We start from the raw sequence: 21640 nt of genomic DNA, 5'->3' as shown, positions 1-21640 counted from the left end.
GATTTGTCATTTTTCCTACCTGCTAAAATTCGAAGCTCTTAAGCTGCTCTCCTATGATCCAAGGATCATTCATAAGGTTCTTACATGGATTTTGAGAAAGTAAAACCAAATACATTTCAATTTATTTACTTTTATTTTTAAGAGATGGATTGAAGGGTGTACCTTACAATTTCTCCAGCATCTACTGCAGGCTAGAATATTTAAACGAGGTTCAGCCTATCAGTAATTCCCTGTTGGGGAGGTGTTATAAAAAATATTTTTTCTCTTGCCTATCAATCACATAAACTAATGCCACCTAGAATACAAAAAATGCATAATGTTCTAATTAATTTTCTTTAGCTACTATAGGTTGCTGGTTAAGATGTACAGTACAGCTAGTCCTTGATTTACAACCATTTGTTTAATGACTGAAGTTCCAACAACACTGAAAAAAGTTATTTTTCACTGTTTTTCACACTTACAATTGTTGTAACATCCCCATGGTCATGTGTCCAAATTCAGGCACTTGGCAACTGGCATGTATTTATGACAATTGCATTGTCCCAGAATCATGTGATTCCCCACTTACAACCTTCTCAGCCGGTTTCCGAAAAACAAAGTCAAAGATTCGCTTAACATCTGTATGATCTGTATGGAATTGCTTTCAAATTCCCACTCTATTTTATAATCCTGAGCATTTCTAATGGTCTTCCATCCAAATACTAACCAGATTTCATGCTTCTTTTTGGATAGCCAGGATCAGCTTAGCTCACATAATTGCGTAGCTTTCTTCATGCTTTTCTTTCCACATGTGGATTTATGTCTTTGGATTTGCACATTAAAGCTCTTGAATTTAAATGTCTGCAGACAGACTGCAGATAATATTGCAATAAATACTGGAATCCCTTTTAAACTTATTACTGATACTTCAATAAGAAGATCAGTGACGGGCATGGTTCCTGAACAATTATCGTAACAAAATTTCTCCTCCAGACAGTCTTATATGAGCAAGAAGTTGTGAAAGATGAAATTATAAATGAATAGCAATAGAAACAACTGTTTTAGATCCCTCAGTTAAGGAAAATAATTGATGAAGGCCCAAAACAATCTAAACGACTACTCTGTATCAGAGGTAAGCAATCTACAGTCTATAGAACATCAGTTTATATGCACCCAACTAACCTATGATCTTAATACAGAGGCTCTCCCCACAAATTAAAGGCAATTCTTGCTTGTATTCCCAAAGGTCCACCCTGCCTCTTTCAGTGAGGTCAATATATTAGATGATCTACTAAGCCCTCCATAAACGACAGTCCCACACACCCTCCCCAAATGTGCTTGTTCCAAAATTGAAGCAAGCCTTAACTTTTATGGAATCTTCCTCAAAATTGCAATGCTGGTAAAGGTAAAGGTTTTCCCTGTCCAGTCGTGTCCAACTCTAGGGGGTGGTGCTCGTGTCACTTTCTTAGTCAAGAGAGCTAGTGTTGTTCTGTGGTCTGTCTGACTGTCAGCCAGCTTGCTGCTTACTGCCATGGAAATGGGGGGAGGAGGTCAGGGGAGAATTTTTCATTGCAGCTTTGCAACTACAATCTGGACTTTGCTTATCTCTCCAAGGTCATTTCTTTGAGTTTTGGTATGTAGCAGTCAGAGACGATGCACTTGAATCAAGACTTTCTCAAGACATTTCCTGGCCAGTGCTTGCCCTCTGGTTGCCTAGCTACCAGGGGGTTGGGCTCTACGGTTTGTTTCAATTTGCTGCTTCACTGGCTTTTGCCTCAGATCTTGCCTGAAAATTGTTGCATTCAATTCACTCCTAGTAAAAGTACCTTTTCTCTGAATCTATGGAGCCAAGGATTTTTCTTTCCTAGGAATTGGGACGGAGGCAGCCCTGGCAATGGTTATACACCAAGGCACACAAAACACTGTTACCTGCCCACCAACATGGTGCCTATTTATCTACATGCATTTGCATGCTTTCGAACTGTTGTGAGCAAAAGCTGGGGCAAGTAAGAGGGCTCACCCCGTCGCACAGCGCTCACGTCTCGAACCCAGGCTGTCAGTTTTCCAGCCAACAAGCTCAGTGTCTTTAACTGCTGAGCCTCCAATGTTGGAGGTATTAGTAATTATTCAAGGTATTTAATTATTTAATATCGACTTATACCACTGAATATCTGAAAATTTCTAGACTGTCTATAATGTAAAAGTCCACCGGACAAGATCTTGGGGGTGGGGGGAATTAAGTTCCAGTCTACCCTCAGTTTACTAGATGACTTTGGGCTATCTAGTAGTCCAGTTTACCTGACACCACTTTTTTTTTATGAAGAGAAAAACAGAAACAGAGCATTGTATATAGATTTAAGGCAGAATACAAATCTAATTAATTAATAAAAGCCAAGTTTATCCAGATCACTGGGTTTTACTCTGTTCTGATCTTTCATTTCAGCATCTCTAATAATCGCAAAGTTGGGAGACCAGAAAATCTATGTTCGGTGATGAGTATGCATGAATTCACTTCTATAAATGTGCAATTCTTACTCTTACGATAAATTAGTAAGTTATGCATAATGCTATTCAGAAAGCAGATATAGCCCTGTGCTGTTTTTAACTGTATAATTCATAGATGCACAAAATACACAGGCTCCTAGTTTGCAATCTTCAGCACATCATGACCCAATCAATTCATTATTGTATACGCCAAATTATCTTCCTAGACAGACACGTTTTAGAAGATTTGCATTAATTGCCAACTGTAGAACGTATACTGTGAAAACAAACAATACATTTTCACTGCATATAACTGTAATACTTTTTTTTAGGGGCCCTGTAATCCCTTGCTTCAGGGTGGGGTTGGGGTGATTGAGTGTAGCAGAGCATTTACTGGACAGATGCCCTTCCTGACGCCTACATGGAGTTCTCAGCAGGTATTTTCTCTTTGTGCCTTGATAGAGAAACATCTGTCTCTGTCTAAGATTGAACTCTCAACCTTCTGAGTGGGAGACAGCGTCTTCACCTCTAGGCCACTGTGTTGCTCTATATAACTGTAATATTTAATTACTTTATTTCCCATTGGCATAATTCTAGTAGATATGCTCCACTTCCTCCACTTTCAATTTTTCTCAAAACAAAAGAAATATATTATTTATATAAACATTAAAATAAAATTAAAATAAATAAAATGTTTGGTTAATTCACTACTATAGAACAGGTAAAGAAAGAATGAATTCTAATACTGGCTCATTCACATTGTAAAAAGAAATTAATCCTAGCATTGTAAAAGGAAAAAAATACAGAATCCAGAAAAATGGCATCTTTGTTCAGTTAAACTCCTTTTAACCTACCTTTCTGCTTCAGCTGGATAAACGCTATAGGAAAGGGAAGAAAAATCTCCATCCAGATCTAGCCATTCAAGAGATCTGAAATTCACTACAGAGGAAGTTTCACAGATCTGTTAAAAACAAACAATGTGGAAGAAAATAAAAATCATAGAAGCATTAAACTACTTGTATTCTTCATTTTTGCTGAGTTTTATTGTAGAATATAGCCCCTTATTTCCTGGAGCCCAGTATCTGAATATCTCAAATACAGATTTAATTTCACTTTTATATGAATCAAAGTATTTTAGACATGAATCAAAGTATTTTACAGTAATGGCAGATCATGTCCTGAATGTTCTCTTCTCAGTCTCTGGCACATGGGTTACCAGAATAAGTGTGTAATATGCCAGTGCTATATCTACAACAAAATAAAGGAAGGAAGAAAGGGAAAAAAGCAGGATGGACATGATGCCACATATATTTCCTTCAGTACTAGAAAACTATAGAAGTGTTTTGATGTTCTGAAATGGAAATGGTGGTGGTGAGAGTAATATGAAAACTATATCCTCAAGGAGAGTGTAACTAGCCAATAAATATGACTGGGTGGCAAGACTAATGAATAGAATAGAATTCTTTATAGGCCAAGTGTGACTGGTCACACAAGGAATTTGTCTTTGGTGCATATGCTCTCAGTGTACATAAAAGGAAAAACAAGAAAAAAAAGAGAGGAAAAAATACATTCATCAAGAATCATAAGATACAACACTTATTGATAGTCATAGGTTACTAATAAGCAATCAAATCATATTAGGAAACAACAGAACAATATAAATCGTAAAAATACAAGCAACATAGTTATAGTCATGAGTGGGAGGAGATAGGTAATAGGAAGGATGAGAAGAAGAATAGTAATACAGTCTTAGTAAATAAACACTATATAGTAAATATAGTAAATAGTAAATAGAAATAGTATATAGTAAATAGAAGTAGTATATAGTAAATAGAAAAACCATAATAAAAGATTGTGTGAATTCTCAATCACATATCATCGGCTTTTCTTTTTCTTTTCAATGCCTTTTAAAAGCATTTAAGTTTACTGGCTAACAACATACAACATTTAAATATTTAGCAATTGGGAAAGAAAATTAAAATGCTCTCTAAACTTACTGAACGCCTCTGCCTTAAAAGGGCAGCTTCAGCAGGATGGTTGAATCTAAATTTGTGAGTTTTGCCAAGGACTACTACAGCTCCTAAAAAGGAGGAAAGGGGGGGGGAAAGTAAAATTAGAAAACGAAAAAACTTTTTTGAAAATATTTAATGTATATTTAAACTATAGATTGTCATCATCATCCTATAAATATTGACAGGGCTTTCTTTATAGAGGCCAGATAATGGAAAAATACAAATTCCAAAAAGAAGGCTATATAAGGGACTAAAATAGTAAGCAAGGATAAAAATAAAATAAAGCAACAATAAAATACAAAGACATATGAATTAACATTAAATTTGAATTAATCTTCACCATGTATGGGGAATTAATCTGAAAGTGCATCTATCTTGGCTCACTTACCTAAGGAGACACGTTGGCCAGAAAGGAAATTTATCAGACTGATCAGAGCAGTTTAACCATACAGTGCTTCAAATGCTTGAACGTCAATACAGAAATACACTCATTTGCTCCCTCAGGGAACATATTATAAAGTTAATTCCATAGATTATGTATGATGTACAGAATTACTTTCTTTTGTCTGTCCTGACTATATTGCTAAGAAATTTAATGGATGACTCATATTCAAATATTATGAAAGAGGAAGAAAAATGTGTACTATGATCACCAATTTAGATGGTTTTAAAGGATTTTAAAGGGAATAGATAAACCTAGGGAAGATAGAACTGTCATTAGCTACTATTAATTCTATATCTGATTTCATCCTTAAGTATGAATCTTAGGCATTAAAAATTCCGTGAACATCAAATTCTTACCTTGTGATAAACGAACAGAATCAGTTACTTTGTGATGATTTACAACACAATGAGCTCCCTGAAGAGGCCGCAGAGTCACAATCCCATGCCGATTGTCTACAATACAATGGTCCCTTTCAATCCCCTGACCCTGCAACACTACAAAGTGTATGGATTTCAAACCTTCAGTGTATCTAGAAAAACTTGTCAGAATTGATATGTTTATTAGTAGTAATAATAATTTCTACAATGCCTAAAATGATGAAGACATGGATGGATGGCTTGCAGGTTACTATCCCCTCTGGCAACCAGTTAGTCAGTATGAACAGCTGAGCAACAGGAAATGGGCTGCTACTTTGCTGTTATTATAATTAGTGGAAAAACAGCAATTTAATGCTCATAAACCAGGTTAATGTGTTAGCTGGCTGGATCAGATTGCTTGCTGAAAGTTATTAAAAGAAAACAAATAATTTCCATTGGTTCCTAGAAGAAAGAAGACACTTTTTTGCTGCTTCCATCTCCTACAACCCATGTCAATGTGGTGGAAGACTGTCATTTTTTCATTGCATGAGCAGAAGGGAAAGCAATTATCTTGAGCAACACAGCTAAACATGAAAAGGATTAGGTTTACCTTTACTCTCCAAGAACTGTGCTTGGAGATGAACAGCTTTTATGCCTCTGCTTCTCAAGGACATTTTTTCATCTTCCTCTCAATAACTAACTTTAAAACCATGAATTTTAATAAAAAATTAATAAAATAAAAGCAGGTGGCTGTAGAAAACAATATTGTCGCATATTTCTTCTCAGGTTTGTATACAAATGGGTAGAAAAATGGTGAGGAGCAGTGGGTATGGTATATGCATGTGAGAGTTGTATACGGGGTGAAGGGAATACTTGCATGTTTACACATATCAGTGTTCCCATCAGGATCAAAATTTTGTTCAATCATTAAAATTTAATTTTAAAATGGCCCAATCTCAATACAATAAATGTGCTTAAAGAATGATTTCCTTATCCACAGGATTTACTTGCCTCACAATACCCAGCATAACCGTTTTCTGAAAGAATTATTTTGTTTTGTAGCTGACTGTACTGGGCCAGTACAGTACAAATTATAATTTACTACCAATTGTAATACATTATAGCATAATTATCAAACTTATGTTATTTATTTATAATGGAATATAATATCCTACATATATCATTTGATGAATTTAATGTTGGTCAATGTATAAAATTAGCCAAATCTTTCAATTAAGCTCAACTCCTGGTTATCTTATGAACATCTCCAAGCAGTTTTCTTGGCAACTTCAACTACATATATGCCCAATAAATGGAACCATGAAAAACCATAATGTAGCTTTTAATTGAGGCGATTTTAAGACTGTAAACTCCTGGATTATATATATCATAATTCTTACCAATATCTTGGTCCTGGTTTGAATCACTTCTTCCAATTTTGGTTGTTCCTTCCTAAAAAAAAAAAAGTAACCACATCAAATTTAATTCATTATCAGGATTAGCAAAAAGCAATTACCTATATTAACATTTTTTTATCTGAACAAGGAATTTTCTTTGACAGCAATAAATCTAGATGGTACACATCTAAAATTTATAGATTTTTCATTACATACAACATAAGCTAGTCTGTATTTAATAAGAAAGCAGAATTGTGGATCAGAGTACTTTTATATCACTGAAATATAGTATTATCAGGCACGGCGAACATGTGACCCAGTGACACAAATGATCCTTTCTCCCCCTTAAGAGAGTTCATTTCACTGTAATTTTAAATTTCCAATTTTATAGCAATTGCTACCATCAGCCAAGATCCATAAATAGGTATGTTAAAATATAAACAAGAAGTATATTTTGATCTTCTTTGCTGCTCATATACATGGTGCAGCAGCGTTTTATTATGGAAATGAAAAACATCGTTTTACCTTCTTGTTCCTCAGTTGAAATTACAGATACATGAATTTTAAAAAGGGCAAAGCATAAAGAAAAGAAAAAAGCAGCATCTAGAAGCAAAGAAAGAGGGGACAAAGTTGTTAGTGTAGTGTTAATGAAATAGGCTTAAAAGGGTTTAAATAAGCATCCTGTTGATAAAATCTGCAAACTAGGCTTCTTTCCATATAAAGATATCCTCAGCCACTTTCAAGTACTGTAAATTAATTAATATGGATGGAGCAAAAAAACCTTTTTTGCTTTGTTATGAAGACCAGCATGCCAATATTTAAAATAATTATTTAAACAATATTTCTACTGCAGTCTTTCTGAATCTGATGTAGGAGGATTGCAAAAATTCAAAAAAATAAATAAAAATAAATCTAGCCAGCTGTTCAGAGGTATTGCTTTGCCACAACAGAATTCTTCCTAATCTTGGCAAGCTTCTGAACAGACATTTGAAAAGGATCCAGTTTTCTGTTCAAATTGAACACTTAAGCAAAATATTTCAGCTGCATAAGTATGACGAAATCATCCGTGTGCCAGAACTTTAAGATGAAAAAAGTTCATCAGGCTAACTGAAATATTTTTTGCCAACTGAAATTAAACAATATGCATATTTTAAACAATAGATGTTAGTTTAGAAAAAAGAAAGGAATGTGATATATTAATAAACATAAACACCAATTCCTTAACTTCATACATCTCCCCCTTAATTATATCACAATAATTTTGCTGAAATATCAATAATAAGAATGGACTTTATATAATCTCTGCAATGGCCTCCAGTCCCTAAAATGTCTACTCTGCTTCATTAATGTGGTTCATGAGTGGGATTGGCCTAAATGTATACTGCAGATTAAATAAGATGAAGTGAGAGGTGGATTTTCCTGCTGGCAAGGAAAACATCCAATAACCATCCTGCCTAGCATAGGGAGAAGATGGAAGAAGGGACACATTTTGATAGATGGCTAGCATAGCTTCCATCACTCCAGCCTCATGGATCTGGGACTGACAGCCTTCCCAAAAAGAAGGAGAGCTGGTTCCCTCCTACTTTATTGGGAAGTCCCAACCCAGACCATGAGCAGCCTCCATCCGCATGCCCCATAAAGATGGAGATGATCCACAGAGCAGGAGGAGGCTGTTAGGCAGATTTGCTCAGCAGGATGGTTTTGCTGGCCATAGCCATTAGCAGCAAAAGGTCTTTGGTTGAAATATCTGCCTATCAGTCACATATCCACCTATGGAAGAAAAGGCAAATCTCTTTGGGTGGGGTAGAGTTGAGTGGATTGCCTGCCCCACTCCCATAGTTCAGAAGAGGACAGTAGGAACTGAGCAAATCCCAGCCTCTCACCATCACCACTACAGCTGCAACGGAAGTGCCTCGCATCATACAAAACAGCAAGACCTGTGTTGACAGAAGACTGACAAACTGCTTTCACAACAGCTCAGAAAACTGGCCCCAGAAGGAATGTAAAAGAAGTAGAGCTAAACTTTATGAATTGTAACTGAGGCATCCTCGAGCTGAGGCTAAACTTCTGTATACAATTATTAATTGGAAAGGAGCCTAAATTGAAATTTTTAAAGGAAAGTATTGGGTCATACAAACTCAGTTGAAAATTTTATGCAAAGCATAAACTGTCAATTCTAAATATGTTGCATTAGTTATTATAAACAGCAAATAAGACTAGCATTATATTTTAAATACTTTAAGAGCAAACATGACAATATTAAAATGCACAGGTATTATAATTTATATTACAACTTCCTTATCCACCTCTTAGACAAGTGATTAACAAGTTGGACGTTCTAGTTCTGGGTATAAATTTTGATTTGAAAAATACATTTCTTTTTAATCTATCCACTGTCCTTTTCTTTTTGCCTTTGTATACTTTGAGCATAGATATGTACATTTAATAATTTTGAAAACTTTAAAATGCTTATATTTATTACCAAACTGGAAATATTTCATATGTAGCATCATATTTTCCTTTTCAGCATATGGATAGATTTAAAATAAAAATAAAAAACTACTGGCAATTATAATTTAGAACGTGAGAACTTTAAGGTTTGGGTGACACAACATGTAAATCATAACAATAACATGCAGAAATATTACATTCCATGATGAAGTAAGTATGATTATTATGGTAAAGATAAACTATCAATTATTAAGAATATAGCTCATTATTAAAAGTTTCTGCTATTCTTTATTACTATGTAGTCTTTATTATTATGTTGTTGATTTTGCTAGTCAGACTTTTAATAACTAAGGTTTTTCCTTACAAACACTACTATGAAGCCCCAATAATATACTGTATTTTTCAGAGTATAAGATGTACTCCCCCCTCAAAAAAAGTGGTGGAAATGTCTGTGTGTCTTATACAGTGAATGTTGCCAAAGTCCCGCACACCTGCCAGCCCCCACCCTTCGGCCTCTGCCTCCCAGCCATTTGCCTCCTTGCAGCAAACAGCAGACAGCGTGGTCAGCTTCAGCACAGCCTGATTTAGCATGAGCAGCAAACTGGCAGTTGGATCTGCCTCCTGGAATACCTCCTATCAGCTGTTCAAGGCTGCGGTGCCCATCGCCACCGGTGCCGCCCATTGCCACTGCCACCTATTGCCGCCTCTGCGCGCCCCATTTTCAGCCTTCGCGCATCTCATTTTCGGCCAGTTCCAGGCATTGAGGATCGTCACCTATCCCTGCCGCCTGGAACTGGCTGAAAATGGGATGTGTGGAGGCCGAAAATGGGGCATATGGAAGCCAAAAACAGGATGCGCGGAGGCCGAAAATGGGGTATACAGAGGCCGAAAATGAGGCACACAGAGGCGGCGATAGGTGGCAGCGGCGATGGGCGTGCCGGCGCCAATGGGTGGGGGTGATCCCCGCAATCTGGAACAGCTAATAGGAGGTATTCCAGGAGGTAGATCCAACCGCCAATTAGCTGCTGGTGCTAAATCAGGCTGTGCTGAAGCTGACCCCGCTGTTTGCTGTTTGCTGCAAAGAGGCAAATGGCTGGGAGGCAGAGGCAGATTTTTTTTTCTTATTTTCCTCCCCAAAAGCTAGGTGTGTCTTATACTTCGAATGTCTTATAGTCCAAAAAAATACAATATTAGACATAAGAGCAGAAATATTTGAATGAAAATATGAACATTTATACATTCTATTTTCTGAACCTTTTCAAAACCTTTGAAACCTTGTTATTAGACAAGTATTGCAGATTAAAGTTTTCAATTCTTATTAAGTCTTATGTCATTTTGAAGTAATAGCTAAACACAGAATTCTCGTCTCACCCTGAGATGGTACAGTATGACTCCAGTACTAAGGATGTCATCATCCATGGCCACGAAATGAGGTAAATTGGAATCTATTGTCACTCCAGCTTTTTTCTTGTTGATATCCACACTGTACTCTTCCATAATAGCTTTTCTGTTAATCCATTTATCTGTCCAGTCTTTGGTCAACTGGTCAATCTTTAGGGATGATAAATGAGAAAAAAGTGCTTATTTTAATATTTTTTTCATGCAAGTAAAACAAAATTTGACTCAAGGTTGACTCAGCCTTCCATCCTTTCTAAGGTAGGTAAAATGAGGACCCAGATTGTGGGGGCAATAAGATGACTTTGTATAAATATACAAAAGTATGAAGGCTATTGCTTAATGCATTGTAAGCTGCCCTGAGTCTCCGGAGAAGGGCGGCATATAAATCAAATTTTTAAAAAATTGAGAGCCAGTTTGGTGCAGTGGTTAAGCTGCTTGCCTAGAAACCAGGAGATGGTGAGTTCATCCTGTCCTAGGCATGAACGCCAGCTGGGAGACTTTGGACCAGTCATTCCCTCTCAGCCCAATTCACCCCAGAAGGGAAAATATGAGGAGACAGATATGGTTTGTTGGCTGTTTGAGTTATTTATAAAAAAACAATAAGGGCAGGATAAAAAACTTTTTATAACAGTTATGTATTACTCCAAATGTTGTTGGCAACTGACTCATATTTGTGATGGTTGCAGTGTCCTGGGGTCATGTGATCACCTTTTGTGACCTTCTGACAAGCAAAATCAATGGTGAAGTCAGAATCAGAAATCTAGAACACCCATTGTATAAATGTAAAAACTATCACTGTCAGCAGTGTCTCTTTTTAGTTAAGTCTTGCTTATATTAATATAACCTTCTTTATTTAAAAAAATGATTGGGTTTCCTTTCATTCACAACTTACCCATTTTATTTATTGAACAGAAATACTCGGACATATTTCAAAACTCTTCATCCACTCTATTTTTTTTTCTTTTTCCCTTCTCTCCCAGACATTAATCTGTGACCACAATCTCCTTTTGCACAATTTTGAGAAAAACAAAATGCATACCAACCTTAATTTCATTTTGAAGTACTAATTCTGTAAGATTTCCTTCTTTGTCATCGCTCCATGAAGGACTAGAATTCATCTGTGGAGACAAAGGATTAATAAGATTTCTGAAATGTTTCTATATTCAGTACAAATTAATGACAAAATAATGTAGGTTCAATTTTCTTGTTCACATTTCTCTAGATAAGTGTTTTGTGGTATCCAGTACATTTCATTTTCTCTTTCTTATTATTTTTTAAGTATTTTATTGAAGTTTATTATCATATAAAATACAATGGGAAATATAAATTAAGAAAAGGAAAGGAAAGGAAAGGAAAGGAAAGGAAAGGAAAGGGGGTAGTGAAGGATTTAGAGAGAAAAAGGAAAAAAATACAAAAGGCTGACTTCCAACCCTTATCAACACAGTAAAATTCTAATACAGTTATAGCCTCAACTTTTTACCTCATCTATAAGTATTAAAAGCCAATTCTATAACTTACATAATTATTAAATCTTCAAACCAAAATTGTAAATTTGATTTTTTCCATATCAAGTATAAAAATCAGACAATAACCCCAACAGAAACAGGACGAAATAAAATCTTTGTTTAAAACAATGTAAGTCACCATCTTAACCACAATCCCTTTTTTCTTCTTCCCTCTTGTGAGAATTAATATGTATTTCTAATTAGACTTATTGATCTTTGTAGACTATTATCATTTATATTAAAAAATTTCACTATATTCTTTCATGTTCTTTAACCTTAGGGAAATCATTTTTATATCATTTTGAAACTCCAAGGTTTCCTTTAATTTTTTTTTCTAAAGATGATAAAATCTAATACATCTTTTTTAAACTTCTTCTTAACTTACATACTTTCAAATTCATTTCTAATAGTATTTTACAAACTTAAAAACAAGAAGAAAGAAAAACCCAAAGTCCTTTGAATTTCAAAAACCATGTTTTCCCGAAATAAGACCCTGTCTTATATTTTTTTGAACCCCAAAATAAGCGCTTGGCCTTATTTTCAGGGAGGTCTTATTATTTTGGGCCACGTGGAACAAGACGGGGTTCCTCTTGCCATTTTACCTGATTTCCAGCTCTGTCTAACCCTAACCAAAGGAAATGGCCAGGACCGGCTGTACATACATTTAAATATTTTTGGGGAGGACTTATTTTCAGGGAGGGCTTATTTTTAGGGGGGGCTTATTTTAGTGCATGTGCTTAAAAGTCCGATTGGACTTATTATCCAGGAAGGTCTTATTTTCGGGGAAACACAGTACTTGTGGAATAGCTTCAGTGGTTTGGTAGCTTTCTGGACATAAGAGCATCTCTGAATTACTCATTTTTCTTCAAATTACTTGAGTAATTTGTTCCCCTTGCTCCTTTTATTGACTTCTTGTGAACGGAAATCTAATTTGGAAGGAGAGTTGCTGTCTCTCCTAATAACCAATCAGCACCATCCTGTAAATTACAGCAGAAATTTGTCCTATTGTAAGCCACGGGTGCTGCAACACACTCTGCCAAATTATTAGTAGAAAATACTTGAATGACAAAATAAATAGGATATGGTCTTAAGAACTAAAATGGTTTTTTTAAAAAAGATTTAATTGGAGATGCAAGCTTCTTGGTTCAGATTAGGATCCAGACAGTAACAAATCTGACTGATATCTTGAGGAAAACCAATCTTAACAGAAAATATTGGATTGCCATCAGATTTGATATACAGCAGAATTACACTTCTAACAATATATACAGACGGACTGAATGATTTTGATTGAATGTAGGTAATACAGTTGCACATACCAGCTCAAAATTCATCAACATAACCTTCAATCTACGTATTTCTTCTTGTAATTCTCTAATCAGTTTCACATTTGCATCCTGAAAAATTAGAGGAACTTTTTAAAAAGGAAACAATTCATTGGTTCTAAACTATATTATTGGACATTTTTTGGCATTACCCCTCAATATATTCTGCCCTTCCAATTACCAGGAAAGAAAAACAAATTAGGGATTGCACAACTTTATTACTTCTCCCGATATTAGATGTCTAAATTAAATTTTCTCTCTTAATGTGTGATGATTACTAGGGAACTGCATATGTAATAAGTAAATATGACGACAGCATACTTTACATGAGCCCTAGTTGCGCAGTGGTTAGAATGCAGTTTTGCAGGCTAACTCTGCCCACTGCCAGGAGTTCGATCCTGATGGGGCTCAAGGTTGAATCAGCCTTCCATCCTTGTCAGATTGGTAAAATGAGGACCCAGATTGTTGGGGGGCAATAGGCTGACTCTGTAAACCACTCAGAGAGGGCTGTAAAGCCCTTTGGAGAAGTAAATAAGTCTAAGTGCTATTGCTATTGCTATTGTTACTACATATAGTAGATAATCCTCACTTATTGACTGCTTCATTCATCAACTAGTCAAAGTTACAATGGTATGTAAAAAGTAGCTTTACAACTAATCTTTGAACTTGTAGCTGTTGTAGCATCACCTGATCATGATTCAGGAGCTTGAGAACCAACATGCATTTATGGCATTTACAGCGTCCCATGGTCACATGATCATTATTTGGCAACTGGTGTACATTTATGACGGTCACAGCATCCCATGGTCATATGATTGCCATTTGTGATCTTCACAGCAGGCTTCTGACACTCGAAGTCATTGGAGAAGCTGGCAGGAAGTCACAAGTTGCAGTCACATCACTTTACAACCTGCAGTGATTCACTTAACCACGACAGCAAAACTGATGCCATTAAGTTCAACACAGTCACATGACATTTCATTTAACAATCGCATCGTTTAGCAAGGGAGTGGGTGATCCCAAATGTGGTCATTAAGTGAGAACTACTATAATGTATTAGGAAAAAAGGTGACACTAAAAGAACTGCAGCATCAATTGTTTTAAAAATGCATAAAAATTATACAAACAAAAATGATATAATCCTTTAGAGAGCTATGAAAAATGCTTAATAAAATAAAAGAAACACAGAAGGTAGCTCACCTCATTTACTCGAGGTTTATTAATAATTTTTTTGGCATTTGAAGCATAGCGTAAGGTGTTCACAGTTTCATTATAGCAACAGCTTGCAGGAGAAATAGCTACAGATAGAAAAAGAAAATTACTAAAAAACATTATAAAATGTGCTTTAGATATTTTGAAGGCAAAACCATTTGCATTTTATTCTTCCACCCAAGAGCAATATGAGTTGATATGCTACTCTTTTCACGCATCCAAATCACCAGAAATTATCAGTAACAAAAACTGAAATGTTTTGAAGAGAAACTGACTTAAAACAGTAATGGTCCTTGCTTTATGTGATTGCTTTCCTGATTCTTCACTAACTTGGAGTTGGAGCATATTTAACATGCTATAAAATATGTTTGTGCATCTAATCACTTATTGGCCAAATCTTGATGTTAATTCAAATAACAGATGAATCAAAAAACAACTTTTGCCAAAGTAAACTTTGTTGAAAATATGGGTAAGTCATCTATCTTTGCAACGGATGGTTACACCCAAACATTTTCAAGTCAGTCTTCCTTAAAATAGATAGATAAGCCAGCAGGCAAACAGATCTATGCTTTTTATAAAGTATGAGACAAAATTATGCCTACTCAAAAGAATACAAATTTAGCCATAATGACACATGCCTTAACAACATTTGGCTAAATTAGTGGAACATGCTGTATCCTTGTCCCTGTTTGAAAATTTTCTACAAATTTTAGCTTATACATTATTTGACAGTGATGGCTGCCTGACCTATTGAACAAATAAGATTAATTTCCCAGTAACTGGGTAGGTTTCTAGAACAATTGAAAAGTATTACTGGCATTGAAAACTCTTTGCTGCTGCAAACCTATAGACCATCTACTCCCATAGCCCTGTTCGTTCTTTAAAATTGGCTAGACAAGCATTTCTCCAAAACACACCGGATGCAGTGATATTTCTGGCTGGAATGCAGGAAAGAAAAACAATGCCTAATGTATGGATTTTTTAAAATGCTTTTGTTTTTGCCTTTCTATCTAGTATCAAAACATATTGCAGCACATACTTAGTTTGCTATGCTGATAAATTAGCAGATTATCTCATTTTAATCTGTTTCTACTCGTTTTTTCTTTATATTATTAACAGCGTGTAGGGTTTTTTTTACATGTTGCCAGATCTCTGCCTTTCATAACTACAGTGTAAGAGCAGCTTATAAATCTTTTTAAATAAACAATAGTATCTCATTAGGAACTACTGACAGAGGTAAAATACAATTCCATATTGAAATTTATAACGTGACAAGACAGCTCTTGCTCAATTATTTTTTATGTTACACGTCTTTCAGAGAAATATTACACTGTCCTTGGGCAATTAATAGAATACTGCTTTTAGGAATATTTAGACCATATGACCATTCCTGAAATCAAAGCAAATTTTTATACTTACTTGCAATCATTATGGTCTTGGAATTGCCACCCAAACTATCCTTCAGAAGCCAAGTAAGAATGGAATCCCGATATGGAATATAAGCTTGACGCTTGCAGCTATTGATATGGGAGCCACAGTAACTGTCTGTACGGTCACTGTCCACTTCACTGGCTATACTGCTGATGCTCTGGCAGCTGCTGAACATCTGAGTGTTTTCGGCTAAGAAGCAAAAAAAAAAAAAAAGTCAGACTTATACAATAAAAAAAAATATTTTAAACAATCTAAAAATATTTTTTCATGCTAAAGTAACTTTGAACAGTCCAAGATTAAGACTATACTGTTTTGTTCAGGGGTATCAAACTCAAGGATGCGGCCCGTGAGGTACTTAGATCTGGCCCGCAGGGCTGCCCTGGAAACAGCAAAGGATTGGTCTGTGGTGCTTCTGCCAACGAAAAATACTAATATAAGTGACCAGACACCAGATACTCACATATGAATGACTCACATCATTCTCACTCATTATTGTATATACATTCTCAGCAAAAAGCTGCTACTCTCTTTAGCAAATTGCTAACACTTTCCCACCATTGAAAGCAAGGAGTTTGCTACTGCCATTTCTAGGAAGGGGCTGGTAGGCAGAGTCCATTCATTCTTCATCTCTCTTTAGGGAATCACAATATGCCCAAGTTTCTGAATGTTATGGTCGTCAAGCAGTAAAGTGGAAGGAAACAGAAAGAACACAGAGATGGAATTTAAGTCTAAAAGAAAAGGACTGCTCTTTCTTTCTCCTTAATACTGCAGCTGCTTCCTGTTTGCTTGTTGATACCAAAAGATAACAGGAAATAAGGCAACTTAGCAGGAAGAAGCTGAAAGTGGATAAAAGTAGCAGCACTCTTCACTGTTCTTTGCACTCATTTCTTGCAAAAAGGTGAGAAGAAAAGCAGAAGGGCAAAGAATGATGCTTCCTAGTCTGTCCTTTCAAGTCACCATGCTGCTTCTCTTGTCTGCAAATTGATTGCAAATTCATCACAGATAAGCAAAAAGCCAAGACAATACCAGTAGGTTAACTATTGTTCTGGTAGTAGTAAAGAAGTGAAGTAGACAGGTTGGACCCCCAAGAAAATTATATACAGAAGATAAACAATAGAGGTATATGGCAGCAACAGTGACAATGGAAAAGCAGTATGGAAAGGAGGACTGGAGAAAACTTGAGTTATTGGCACAGCTGGTCATCTGCAAGATAAGGAAGCCTCAGGGGGCTGCATGACATTTCTGGGACCACGTTCAAACTGGAGATGTGCATCTCTGCTGTAATTAATTAATCCACAGATCAAGAGCTCCTTTAAAAAAGGAGATGAACAAGACAAGAAGTCACAATTTATGAAGTATGAGGGCAGCCAATGCTTCTTTTATAATCCTGTCTTCCATCTAATAGCAAATGAAATATTTTATGAATACAGTACTTCATTTATTTACTCATGCCCGCTTGCAAGTATGCATCATAGGAAAAGTTCAATAGGTGATCCATTAACATTTCATTATGGTTTAGATAAAGGTTAATTTTATTTTTACCTAAAGTAGAGATGACAATTCCAAGAGTAACTAATGATTTGTTAATGTTGGCACCCTCTGTGATTCGATTTTTGCAATAACTAGGATCGGCCTTTTCACTGAAACACATAACCAAAGAGATCATTGAAGTCACAGCAATGATTATCAGCATATAAAAGTAGCAGCATAAGAAATGAGAAAACATTCTACAACTCTCAAATAATGAAAAGAATAACCTATTTTCACAAATATAAGCCCCTACATAAAGTTTTCTAATATTTCCAAAACATGTAAAGTTTAAATTTGGCAAGGAAGTCCTGCTATTCAAAAGTCTATAACTTATCCATGGACTTACCACATGTATGGTCATCCATATATTACAGAATTACAATTCTATCATCAATCCTATCATGGGTAATCTGATGCCAAAGATGCATCATAACATTGACAAGATGTAAATATAATTGCTTCCAAAGAACTGAGAACCTGTATATGCATCCACTAGAAGGCAGAAGCATTCCAAGGTTTAATTTTTTCCAGAGTACTGAAATTATTCTCACACACCATGTACAGTAAATGCATCTTCACATAATCTGTTAAGTGCTATATACAGCTCTAACAAAATCCATTTCACTACTTCTCCCTTCACAATATATTATGTTTGGCAAATGTCAGCTCAACCTTTTGCCTTCAATTAAGAACATTTGTCAGAAAGGTGTTCATCAACATTTGTAATGTATTAATAATCAGTTTATTGATGTGAGTTTCAAAATCTATTCTGGATTTTATTTTGAAGCACATGAGAAAGCCAATAAAGGTACGCAAGCTCATGTGTAAGGCAATTTACACACAGCTATCTAAATTAAAATTCCTGGGGGAAGGATATTGCAAAATCTCCATTCCCACCCCACTCTGGGGCAGCCAGAGGTGGCATTTGCCGGTTCTCTGAACCACTACTCAAAATTTCCGCTACTGGTTCTCCAGAATCTGTCAGAACCTGCTGGATTTCACCCCTGCCATAATCTCTTGCAACTGAATAGGGCTAGCAGATCATTTAATGGCTGGATGCCCTTCCTGTCACCAATGTGGAGCTTTGTTCAGCAGATATATTCTCATGGTGCCCAGAGAGAGAAATATCTGCCTCTACCTAGGATCAAACTTACAGCCTCCTGATTGTGAGGTGAGAGCTCACAATCTCTAGGCCACCGCATCACTCTGCTTCCTTTATAACTTCAGATGTACCCAAGAATTCCCACAGAATCCACACACAGAAATTCCACAGCAAACAGTATAAAAGAGAAATTGTTATTAACAGTAAACAATCATGCATAATTGGCTTTTAAGAGGTTATCTCCAAAAACTAAGTATTACCTGCCTGCAAGGTCCACTAAATTGATCTTGCTTGCTGTTTCAGAAGGCAGATTATTCTCAAGTATAGCCTGAAGGAAAACAAATTTAAGCAATGTGATTTCAGAGTAAAAATTCTATTTTTTCTATACTCTAGAACAGACTGATTGTGTGAGGTGCTTCAAGCGGTCAACCTCCATTTATACCAATGGGATTGCACGCTTGCAAAGTATATGTACTTATTTGATTTTTATCCTGCTCAATTCTTGGATGTTATGTCAAATTTAAAACAATAATTAAAACAATATGCAATCCAAATAGCAAAAATAAAATCAAACCATGAGAGGGAGAGGCTATGATGAAGAACATCATAATTAAAATTCCTAATCTACTTTAAGATAACATAAACACTGAAGATGTTCATCAGATATGAAGCTGCAAAGGCAATATCAACCTTTTATCTTAGCAGTTCATTGGGCAGAGAGGGAGAAAGTGTGAAAACGGAAGGTAGGTTGGCATAAAGGAGAGACAGAAGGATATGAGGGGGAAAAAGAGAGGAAGAGATAATGATGGCCTTCTCACTTTTGGTTTTCACCCTACTCATCAATATTAAATTAGCTCAACTGAAGGGGATGCAGCTTTCAATTGAAAAAAAAATGCCACTCATCAGTGGTTACACGTTTACGAGTATAGTATAATGCGCCATGGTTCAAATTACTTTTATGACAATGTCATTTTGTTACAATGTATTCATAGATGAAATCAGCACCAACAAGACTTGCTTTTATGGGTTTCAAAAATTACTGGGAAAATTCAACTAACTTGAGTATATTGGATGGTGAAAATAGCATGGGATCTACTGCTGGCATCATGAACATGGGTAGCTGCTGTGATTCTACACACAAGAAAAGAAAAGTTAATATTTTATTCTCTGTGAGGTAGGTAATAGTGACTATGATAACTTATATGGAAGAATAAATATGAAAACAAGTTAACCATCATATCACAAGATTCAAATTTTGGTAGAAGCAGCTGAAGTTTAGACCATATATGGATTATCCTTGGAATTGTAAATGTAAATGTAAATGTAAAATTATATTCCACCACATGACTCAGCTATATAGAATCACATGGATGTCACATACCGCTATATATCTAGATTATGTCTATAATTTTTATAAAACACAAGAAAATAAGTTTCATAGAATTAAAACATTTAAATTAAGAAACTATTATTTAATCATGATTATATCTGCAGTGTTGAAAATTAGTATGTTATTATAGAGGATGATAATTCCTTGCAACGATTAACCATTCCTTTTGCTGATGAAAGCTGCAATATAGAAGGACAATGAGAAAAATAATTATAAATAAGCTAACATGAATTAGAGTACTTTAATACAAAATACCTATTTGCTATCCCTTCTTCCAGAAGTTCAACTACTTGTCTGTAGTCTGTAACCACATGTTGAGATAGCCCTGGAAGAGATTTTAAGGAAGAAGAATCAATACTTAAAAAAAAAAAATCTTCCAGTGTTTTATCCCAAAGATGCTTTTTCAAGAGGCAGCTAGACTTTCTGGTTTTTCTTTGAAGACGTTTCGCTTCCAAGCAGCTTCTTCAGCTCTTGGATGAGAAGCGAAATGTCTTCAAAGAAAAATCAGAAAGTCCAGTTGCCTCTTGAAAAAGCATCTTTGGAACAGCCATGACCTGGATGACTGAGAATCTCCATAGAAATTCCTGTCTCAGGAATCCAGAGGGCACTGAAAAATAGAAATCTTCTGTGACATTGAGATTAGCAGGAGAGACTCTTTTGATGTCCTCTCCTGCAGCAGAAGCTTTCCTAACTGGATATCCTAGGAGATTTTTTCCTGTGTGGAGCCCAGCTTGTGGAATGTACTAATCAAGGGGATGTTTTTGGTCTATTACCAAAAACAGCACCTTCAGGGAGAAAAAATGAAAAAAGAACAATATCTTCCACCAAATGTTTAATTATTACTTCAATCAATTTTTTTATTTTAATGTTTCTGGGTTTTTTTATTTTTACTGCGTTCCTTTGATTTTTTTTACACTTAATAATGTGTTATAAGCTACCTTGAATGCCAAAAAGACAGAAGTGTAGGATATATATTTAATAAAACAAAGATTTCAAATAGAAAAATATATTATGGATGAAACAGAGGATCACAGTATTGCTGGAACAAGAAGGGATAACTGTTTAAGGGCATTGTGAATGCAAAATCAATGAATCAAACTTCAGTTACATAATGTATTTTAATTGTATGGAAGATAAGAAATACATATTACTAAGGATACCTAGTGATTGCACAAAGCATTCTCCATACTTTTCAAATAATTTCCCATGTCTCCTTTTCCCTTATTAACCTCTATTAAAACATAACATGTGACAGATACTTTCCAAGCAATATCCAAATAAGTAGGTAAAATGGGATTGGAAAATTATAGAAGACACAAGAGTACAGAAGGCACAATGAAAGCTCTTTAATCTCACAACACGTAAACAGATTGAACCACAGTTAGCTGGAAAACTGGGACCATCCTAAACCAATTCTTCCTTCTGACCTTTCAAGACTTGCTGGTCATGTTAGGTATACTGATGGCTCCTTCTATTCATATATCAGGTTCATATTACACTATTAGTATGATATGATTAAGAATTCATTCAAACTGAATTATCAATTTTGAAATCAGTTCAGTCTGGGTATACAGTAAAGCATTTTATGTCTATCACATGACCTTGTTAAACAAAGAGGGTTTT

At 35.6% G+C, this 21640-nt stretch overlaps 1 protein-coding gene across 1 annotated transcript in view; it reads right to left on the bottom strand.

Annotated features, from left to right (window-relative positions):
• STARD9 (StAR related lipid transfer domain containing 9) overlaps nt 1-21640 on the bottom strand; it is a 90358-nt gene that overhangs the window by 34088 nt on the left and 34630 nt on the right. Inside the window, exons 8-20 of the mRNA XM_087882232.1 lie at nt 20273-20342; nt 19686-19758; nt 18888-18955; nt 17538-17635; nt 15984-16184; nt 14553-14650; nt 13347-13424; nt 11566-11640; nt 10496-10675; nt 6677-6728; nt 5277-5414; nt 4461-4543; nt 3318-3424 (exon numbers count right to left, since the gene is read on the bottom strand). Of these exons, the coding sequence (XP_087738358.1) occupies nt 3318-3424; nt 4461-4543; nt 5277-5414; nt 6677-6728; nt 10496-10675; nt 11566-11640; nt 13347-13424; nt 14553-14650; nt 15984-16184; nt 17538-17635; nt 18888-18955; nt 19686-19758; nt 20273-20342 (1321 nt within the window). The remainder of the gene's footprint in view (nt 1-3317; nt 3425-4460; nt 4544-5276; nt 5415-6676; nt 6729-10495; nt 10676-11565; nt 11641-13346; nt 13425-14552; nt 14651-15983; nt 16185-17537; nt 17636-18887; nt 18956-19685; nt 19759-20272; nt 20343-21640) is intronic.

Source organism: Pantherophis guttatus, chromosome 1 (assembly GCF_059756535.1).
Source record: "Pantherophis guttatus breed Tessera chromosome 1, ASM5975653v1, whole genome shotgun sequence".
In the NCBI taxonomy this organism is placed as follows: Eukaryota; Metazoa; Chordata; class Lepidosauria; order Squamata; family Colubridae; genus Pantherophis; species Pantherophis guttatus.
This window is presented reverse-complemented; position numbering and strand designations above follow the sequence as displayed.